The sequence below is a fragment of the Sebastes fasciatus genome, chromosome 9, assembly GCF_043250625.1.
Source record: "Sebastes fasciatus isolate fSebFas1 chromosome 9, fSebFas1.pri, whole genome shotgun sequence".
In the NCBI taxonomy this organism is placed as follows: domain Eukaryota; kingdom Metazoa; phylum Chordata; class Actinopteri; order Perciformes; family Sebastidae; genus Sebastes; species Sebastes fasciatus.
Window position 1 is genome coordinate 1,254,288 of NC_133803.1, and position 9,734 is coordinate 1,264,021.

General features: G+C 50.0%; 1 protein-coding gene across 1 annotated transcript in view; it reads right to left on the reverse strand.

The window, feature by feature from the left end:
* Positions 1–4,699, reverse strand: part of LOC141773619 (heterogeneous nuclear ribonucleoprotein L-like) — a 70,420-nt gene extending 65,721 nt beyond the window's left edge. The window contains exon 1 of the mRNA XM_074645478.1: positions 4,177–4,699. Coding sequence (XP_074501579.1) covers positions 4,177–4,485 — 309 coding nt within the window. The 5' untranslated portion in view covers positions 4,486–4,699. The remainder of the gene's footprint in view (positions 1–4,176) is intronic.
* Positions 4,700–9,734: the final 5,035 nt, after the last annotated feature.

Genomic DNA, 9,734 nt, shown 5'->3' on the forward strand with positions numbered 1-9,734 from the left:
TATGAACGTATAGTTAACAGAACAATGTGCTCTTGCAGAGCGGCAGGAAGAGGCTGCAGCTTTGCTTTAGCCCGGAGCCCGTATGTACCTATTATGCCCTGATATCTCGATTCAGTTTTTCGTCTCGACAACGCATATCATCACATTTTTATATCACTATATCTCGTGGCACGATATTTCATCACATCCCTAGTTTACATTGGAGTTGGTTGAAAGCCCGGTTCGTCACTTACTGTTGCTAAAGGGTGCCTCCGTGTGTCGGTTTCCGATGCTGGGGGGCGCTGACCAAACGGCAGTATTTGACTAGTCGGGACTGAGACCGGGTTGGTTCCGGGACATATTATGACAGCCAGACACTTCAATCAAATACAGAAATATAAACACTACTGCAGTTGTATCTGTACTTTTTCTGTCGCATTTCTGACAGAGAATATGTGTTTGATGTCCTCACTGATTGATACAAGTGTCATTAGGACCTCCATCCATCCATTATCTGTCACCACTTGTCTCTAAGTTGCAGGGGGCTGGAGCTGATCCCAGCTGACCCTGGGCGAGAGGCTGGTACACCCTGAACAGGACGTCAGACTATCACAGGGCTGAGACTACAGCTGTCCCCAGTACCAGTTTTTGGACTTCGCGGCGTGGCGCAGCATGTTCTTCTGTCTGTCTGTCTGTATGTCTCTCTGTCCGTCCGTCTCTCTCTCTCTCCGTCCGTCGTCCGTCTGTCTGTCTGTTTGTCTGTCTCTCTCTCTGTCCGTCCGTCTGTCTCTCTGTCCGTCCGTCCGTCCGTCCGTCCATCCGTCCGTCCGTTTGTCTCTCTGTCCGCCCGTCCGTCCGTCCGTCTCTCTCTCCGTCCGTCCGTCTGTCTGTCTGTTTGTCTGTCTCTCTGTCTGTCTGTCTCTCTGTCCGTCTGTCTGTCTCTCTGTCTGTCTCTCTGTCCGTCCGTCCGTCTCTCTCTCCGTCCGTCTGTCTGTCTCTCTGTCCGTCTGTCTGTCTTTCTGTCCGTCTCTCTCTCCGTACGTCCGTCCGTCTGTCTGTTTGTCTCTCTGTCTGTCTCTCTGTCCGTCCGTCTCTCTGTCTGTCTGTCTCTCTGTCTGTCTTTCTGTCTCTCTCCATCTCCCCCATTTCAGTGCCGCTGCAGCACTACTGCACACAAACACACACCTCTACACACAACAAACAACGATATCCATCTGAGAATAACTACTAATAATTAATGTTGAATATGAATAATGAATAATGTTGTGGGATTATTCCTTATTTCATGGATTATTTTTTATACTTTATTATTACATACTTGCAGTATATATAAAAAACAACAACGAAAAAAAACCAAAGTATTCAAATAGTGATTTAGAGGTGGATTACCATGGCAACGGTCGAAGCCTAGAAGCATTAGGGTCAGCCTTACCTGAGACAGACAACCATTCACACTCACATTCACACCTACAGGACATTTAGAGTCAACAATGAACCTAACCTGCATGTCTTTGGACTGTGGGAGGAAACCTGAGCACCCGGAGAGAACCCACGCTAACACGGGGAGAACATGCTAACACCACACAGTAGGACTCAAGTTGGCTGGTGGGTTCGAACCCAGATCCCTCTTGCTGTGAGGCGACAATGCTTACCACTGCACCACTGTGCTGCCCATCATCAGGATCTGTATTATATATTATACACCACCTGTAGCCACAGGTGTCGCCAAATCAAACATGGGCCTGTTTTAAACAATTGTGCAACACAAGATCATTTCCTCTGGTGTTGATAATGACACATTTCACTGATCATAACTAACACCAGACTTGATCTTCACGCATGTGTGTGTGTGTGTTAGGGATGGAACAGTTCAGGTAAAAAATCCAAACCGTTCAGTTCTCTAGTCACGGTTCGGGTCTCGTATGAATTGTTCGGTTTATTTGAAATAAGTTATGAGGCCGATTGTGTATTTTTTTCATGTAGAGTTAGGCTCACGTTTATTGTCACACGAGAAATCAAGGCCTATTGAAGGAGGCTGGGACACGGGTGGACATGGGACTTGAGGTACGGGGTGTAACACATGCGCAGTGTAACTGAAGCTGCAGTCGTGCGTTGCTATTGGCTCAATTTTGGCGAGTGCAGACCAGATTTTACTGTGCATGTGTTGATGAAGCGTGACCCAACCCCCATCTCAGCACTGATGAAGTGCAGAGTGGACACGTTAAAGTCCAGTTAGAGGATCCACCAGCATCGTTTGGCTCTGCTGTATGGGAGCATTACGGATTTAGTGTTACCATGAAAACGATGGAAAAGAAGTGGTGGATAAAACGGTGACTGTGTGAGCACTGTACAACATGTTTGGTTGATGCTAGCGGCAACACTCCGGTGTGTCCGTCGTTAGCGTAAGGAGGAGAGAGTCGGGTAGGAAAGAGTAGCGGTGCCTTCTCCCCGCAGGATTTAAACAGCCTCTACATGCAGACTCAGACAGGGCACAAAACACAACTACAGCATCGGGGAGGTTTATAGTGAACGATATGCATCCTTATGCAGTCGTGGAGGACGCTGGATTTCAGCATATGATTAACATAACGTTACTTGATCCGTGCTTTAATATACCCTCTTGCCGACACTTCAGCAACACAGTAATTCCAGCAGCACATTCCCTCTAATGTGTTTTATATTTATTCATTATTTTTCAATAACACAGTGGAACAGAAATCCAACCGTATTCCTCCAAATACTGCACTTTATGAGTGGAAAAACTAATCATTCAATTAAGAGCTGATAATCAGGGAATTGAGACATATGTTATACTGTTCTTTTTTTTGTATAGTTCTGGTTGAGCTTTTGCTTCAATATATGTTGATGGCCTCAGTCTATAATTACATCATATTTATATGAAAATAAAAAAGCTGCATTTTTTGTTTGCACTAATGACTGTAGAGGACCTATTCTTTCAGTTAAGATTTGACAATGAAGAAGTGTTTATGTTCCTTATGGAAGCCATACTTTTGTTAAGGCAAACATTTATCAACTTATTTTGCCAAATAAATGAAAAGCATGTTGAAATCAGAACATGACCTCCTCGCTGTAACAGAAATGTACCGAACCGAACCGAAAACCATGACCCCAAAACCGTGATATGAAGGGAACCGTGAATTTTGTTAACCGTTCCACCCCTAGTGTGTGTGTGTGTGTGTGTGTGTGTGTGTGTGTGTGTGTGTGTGTGTGAAACGGGATCCAAGACTTAAATCTTAAAGATTCTAACATTTAAACTGAGCTATTCTGTCTTCAAACCGTCAAACACCTTTAACATTACATTGTTTTACTAATCATAATGTGGGCAGACTGGAGCCTGTATGCATTGTACTCAAAATAAATTAAATTATAATTTAATATAAATCCCAGATTGGGCTCATGATTAGAAGATGCTCAATATTAAAGGACTAAGATCCCATCCCTACTTCTGACTGAGCCCACTGACTTTCTAATGAGAAATGTTAACAGAGGCTCTGGTTCTGGGGCCCCTGGAGCCCTGAGTGTGTACCAGTAAACTTGGTGTGTGTACCGGTAAACTAGGTGTGTGTACCGTAAGTGTGTACCGGTAATCTGGGTGTGTGTACCGTAAGTGTGTACCGGTAAACTGGGTGTGTGTACCGGTAACCCGTAACCAGCACAGTTCCCAGTGAGCTGGGAGCAGAGCTGGGAACTGCACTGCAACAACATGAGGGAGAGAAACTACTGAGACACAACTTCACTAAACACACATAGGCCATTTTATACTTGTGGAAAATCGAAATAAATAAATTAAAAAGTAAGACATAATATCAATACATAGGACAACACTTCCTATTCAACATTTATCATCAGTGTATAAATGGTGTCATATCAGTTAATCATAAATAGCTGTTATTTAACGTGTAGCCTTCATCCTGTGTGTGACGAACACTGCTAAAGTGAGCTAACCGGAGCTAACCTGAGCTCACCTGAGCTCACCTGTAGTGTGTGACAGAGGTGGAGATGCTCCTCACTGACAGGATGACAGCAGCAGCACACACATGGACGCGCACGCATGCACGCGGCCGTCTGTGCTGCTGTGCTGCAGGGTGTCATGTACTACGTTCTATACGCTAGTGTAACGGTAACGGTAACGGTAACGGTCACGTGAGGTGTTAGGTCTCATTTTGCTCTCCTTACCTTCCGTCCTGGTCCGTACTGGCTGCCGCTCCACCGGTCCCGGGTGTCCACCGCTGACTCTACGTTACCGGGCAGCGAGCCGGAGTCCGAATCCTCGCCTTCCTCCAGCTCCTCTTCCCCCTCCTCTTCCCCCTCCTCCCTATCCTCCGTCTCCCTGTCCTCTGTCTCCCTGTCCTCCGCCTCCCTGTCCTCTGTCTCCCTGTCCTCTGTCTCCCTGTCCTCCGCCTCCCTGTCCTCCGTCTTCAGCCGCTTTGCCGCCCTTCCGTACTCCCTGTCCTCGCGCTGTCCGGGTCCTTCTACCGTCGACATGCTCGCGGCTGCGGTGGACCTGTTGGCTCGGGTCTGGAGCTGGTCAAACGGTCACGTCCATGTCCGCAGGTGTCCCGTAGTGTGTCCTCGTTAAGCAGCCTCCGTGTATCGGTCTGTGTCCGCTGTGTGTCCCTGTCCCTGTCCCTGTCCCTGTCCCCGTCTCGCGGCTCCACTCTGGGTTCCTGTCTATTTCTCTATCTCTCCCCAACACCACTGATTTCTCTGTATGGAGGTGTGAGCGGACTGGACACGTCCCGCCCCGTGCTCTTCTCTTATTGGTCAGTCAGGTCCTGCACCTTGGAAATACGGCGTGTGATTGGCCAGGCTCGATGCGTCAACAGACAGCTCTCCATGCTCTGCAGAGGACGAGAGGAGGAGAGGAGAGGAGGAGAGGAGTGCGCAAAGACGGAGCAGAGAGGGGAATGGAGGGCTAGATAGAAACCTTCTATACATCCATGATGGACACGGATAAAGAGACAGATTCAAAAGAAAGGAAGAGAGAAAGAGAGAAAGCGAGAGAGAGAGGGGAATGGAGGGCTAGATAGATTAATACATCCATGATAGAAACCTTCCCAAAAACGGTCTGTAGTGGGCTAGTTAGAAACCTTCTATAGGCTACAGCCATGATAGAAAGAGATGAAGAGACAGGTTCAAAAGGAAGGGAGAGAGAGAGAGAGAGAGAGAGAGAGAGAGAGAGAGAGAAATGAATGGTGGGTGAGATGGAAACCTTCTAGAAACGGTCTCTTAATGCATACATGATAGAAACAGAGAGACAGATTCAATTATTACAAAACGTAGGAAAAGAGAGAGAAAGGCAGAAAGAGAGAGAGAGAGACAGAAAGAGAAAGGGAGAGAGAGAGAGAAAGGGAGAGAGAGGGAGAGAGAGAAAGGCAGAGAGAGAGAGAGAAATACAGAGAAGGGAGAAAGAGAGAGAGTCAGTATAAGTAGATATTTGCTGCACCAACAAGAAATCAATATTGGCCTAACCAGAGGCTCTAACCTTGGAACTCACTAGAGGCTTTAACCTTGGGCCTCACTAAAGGCTCTAACCTTGGGCCTTACTAGAGGCACTAACCTTGGGTTTCACTAGCGGCTCTAACCTTGGGCCTCACTAGAGGCACTAACCTTGGGCCTTACTAGAGGCACTAACCTTGGGCCTCACTAGAAGCACTAACCTTGGGCCTCACTAGAGGCTCTAACCTTGGGTCTCACTAGAAGCACTAACCTTGGGCCTCACTAGAGGCTCTAACCTTGGGTCTCACTAGAAGCACTAACCTTGGGCCTCACTAAAGGCTCTAACCTTGGAACTCACTAGAGGCTTTAACCTTGGGCCTCACTAAAGGCTCTAACCTTGGGCCTTACTAGAGGCACTAACCTTGGGTTTCACTAGAGGCTCTAACCTTGGGTCTCACTAGAAGCACTAACCTTGGGCCTCACTAGAGGCTCTAACCTTGGGTCTCACTAGAAGCACTAACCTTGGGCCTCACTAAAGGCTCTAACCTTGGGCCTCACTAGAGGCACTAACCTTGGGCCTCACTAGCGCCTCTAACCTTGGGCCTCCCTAGAAGCACTAACCTTGGGCCTCACTAGAGTCTCTAACCTTGGGCCTCACTAGCGGCTCTAACCTTGGGCCTCACTAGAAGCACTAACCTTGGGCCTCACTACAGGCTCTAACCTTGGGCCTTACTAGAGGCACTAACCTTTGGCCTCACTAGAGGCACTAACCTTGGGCCTCACTAGAGGCACTAACCTTGGGCCTCACTAGAAGCACTAACCGTGGGCCTCACTGGAGGCACTAACCTTGGACCTCGCTAGAGGCTCTAAACTTGGGCCTCACTAGAGGCTCTAACCTTGGGCCTCACTAGAGGCACTAACCTTGGACCTCACCAGAGGCTCTATCCTTGGGCCTTACTAGAGGCGCCAACCTTGGGATTCATTAGAGGCTCTAACCTTGGGCCTCACTAGAGGCGCTAACCTTGGGCCTTACTTGAGGCTTTAATCTTGGGCCTTACTAGAGGCTCTAACCTTGGGCCTCACTAGAGGCTCTAACCTTGGGCCTCACTAGAGGCACTAACCTTGGACCTCACCAGAGGCTCTATCCTTGGGCCTTACTAGAGGTGCCAACCTTGGGATTCATTAGAGGCTCTAACCTTGGGCCTCACTAGAGGAGCTAACCTTGGGCCTTACTTGAGGCTTTAATCTTGGGCCTTACTAGAGGCTCTAACCTTGGGCCTTACAAGAGGCACTAACCTTGGGCCTCACTAGAGGCTCTAACCTTGGGCCTTACTAGAGGTGCCAACCTTGGGACTCACTAGAGGCGCTATCTTTGGGCCTCATTAGAAGCTCTAACCTTGGGCTTCACTAGAGGCACTAACCTTGGACCTCAGTAGCGGCACTAACCTTGGGCCTCACTAGAGGCGCTAAACTTGGGCCTTACTTGAGGCTTTAATCTTGGGCCTCACTAGAGGCGCTAACCTTGGGCCTTACTATAGGCGCCAACCTTGGGCCTTAGTAGAGGCGCCAACCTTGGGACTCACTAGAGGCACTAACCTTGGGCCTAACCAGAGGCTCTATCCTTGGGCCTTACTAGAGGCACTAACCTTGGGCCTCACTAGCGGCTCTAACCTTGGGCTTCACTAGAGGCACTAACCTTGGGCCTCACTAGAAGCACTAACCTTGGGCCTCACTAGAGGCACTAACCTTGGACCTCGCTAGAGGCTCTAAGCTTGGGCCTCACTAGAGGCTCTAACCTTGGGTCTCACTAGAGGCACTAACCTTGGACCTCACCAGAGGCTCTATCCTTGGGCCTTACTAGAGGCGCCAACCTTGGGATTCATTAGAGGCTCTAACCTTGGGCCTCACTAGAGGCGCTAACCTTGGGCCTTACTTGAGGCTTTAATCTTGGGCCTTACTAGAGACTCTAACCTTGGGCCTCACTAGAGGCTCTAACCTTGGGCCTCACTAGAGGCACTAACCTTGGACCTCACCAGAGGCTCTATCCTTGGGCCTTACTAGAGGCGCCAACCTTGGGATTCATTAGAGGCTCTAACCTTGGGCCTCACTAGAGGCGCTAACCTTGGGCCTTACTTGAGGCTTTAATCTTGGGCCTTACTAGAGGCTCTAACCTTGGGCCTTACAAGAGGCACTAACCTTGGGCCTCACTAGAGGCTCTAACCTTGGGCCTTACTAGAGGTGCCAACCTTGGGACTCACTAGAGGCGCTATCCTTGGGCCTCACTAGAGGCTCTAACCTTGGGCTTCACTAGAGGCACTAACCTTGGACCTCAGTAGCGGCACTAACCTTGGGCCTCACTAGAGGCGCTAACCTTGGGCCTTACTTGAGGCTTTAATCTTGGGCCTCACTAGAGGCGCTAACCTTGGGCCTTACTATAGGCGCCAACCTTGGGCCTTAGTAGAGGCGCCAACCTTGGGACTCACTAGAGGCACTAACCGTGGGCCTAACCAGAGGCTCTATCCTTGGGCCTTACTAGAGGCACCAACCTTGGGACTCATCAGAGGCGCCAACCTTGGGCCTCACTAGAGGCGCTAACCTTGGGCCTTACTAAAGGAGCTAACCTTGGGCCTTACTAGAGGCGCTAACCTTGGGCCTCACTAGAGTCTCTAACCTTTGGCCTCACTAGAGGCTCTAACCTTGGGCCTCACTAAAGGCTCTAACCTTGGGCCTCACTACAGGCTCTAACCTTTGGCCTCACTAGAAGCACTAACCTTGGGCCTCAACAGAGGCTCTATCCTTGGGCCTTACTAGAGGCGCCAACCTTGGGACTCATTAGAGGCGCCAACCTTGGACCTCACTAGAGGCGCCAACCTTGGACCTCACTAGAGGCACTAACTTTAGGCCTCACTAGAGGCGCTAACTTTGGGCCTCACCAGAGACTCTAACCGTGGGCCTTCCTAAAGGCTTTAACCTTGGGTCTTACAAGAGGCACTAACCTTGGGCCTCACTAGAGGCTCTAACCTTGGGCTTCACTAGAGGCACTAACCTTGGACCTCAGTAGCGGCACTAACCTTGGGCCTTACTAGAGGCTCTAACCTTGGGCCTTACTAGAGGCACTAACCTTGGGGCTTACTAGAGGCACTAACCTTGGGCCGTACTAGAGGCACTAACCTTGGGCCTCACCAGAGGCTTTATCCTTGGGCCTCACTAGAGGCGCCACCCTTGGGCCTCACTAGAGGCACCACCCTTGGGACTCACTAGAGGCTCTAACCTTGGGCCTTACTAGAGGCGCCAACCTTGGGATTCATTAGAGGCTCTAACCTTGGGCCTCACTAGAGGCGCTAACCTTGGGCCTTACTTGAGGCTTTAATCTTGGGCCTCACTATAGGCGCTAACCTTGGGCCTTACTATAGGCGCCAACCTTGGGCCTTACTAGAGGCACCAACCTTGGGACTCACTAGCGGCTCTAACCTTGGGCCTCACTAGAAGCACTAACCTTGGGCCTCACCAGAGGCTCTATCCTTGGGCCTTGCTAGAGGCGCCAACCTTGGGACCCATTAGAGGCGCCAACCTTGGACCTCACTAGAGGCGCTAACTTTGGGCCTCACTAGAGGCGCTAACTTTGGGCCTCACCAGAGGCTCTAACCTTGGGCCTTACAAGAGGCACTAACCTTGGGCCTCACTAGAGGCTCTAACCTTGGGCTTAACTAGAGGCACTAACCTTGGACCTCAGTAGCGGCACTAACCTTGGGCCTTGCTAGAGGCTCTAACCTTGGGCCTTACTAGAGGCTCTAACCTTGGGCCTTACTAGAGGCACTAACTTTGGGCCTCACCAGAGGCTTTATCCTTGGGCCTCACTAGAGGTGCCACCCTTGGGCCTCACTAGAGGCGCCACCCTTGGGACTCACTAGAGGCTCTAACCTTGGGCCTCACTAGAAGCACTAACCTTGAGCCTAACTAGAGGCTCTAACCTTGTGCCTCACTAGAGGCTCTAACCTTGGCCTTTACTAGAAGCACTAACCTTGGGCCTTACTAGAGGCTCTAACCTTGCGCCTCACTAGAGGCACTAACCTTGGGCCTCACCAGAGGCTCTATCTTTGGGCCTTACTAGAGGCGCCAACCTTGGGATTCATTAGAGGCTCTAACCTTGGGCCTTACTATAGGCGCCAACCTTGGGCCTTTTTAGAGGCACTAACCTTGGGCCTAACCAGAGGCTCTATCCTTGGGCCTTACTAGAGGCACCAACCTTGGGACTCATTAGAGGCGCCAACCTTGGGCCTCACTAGAGGCGCTAA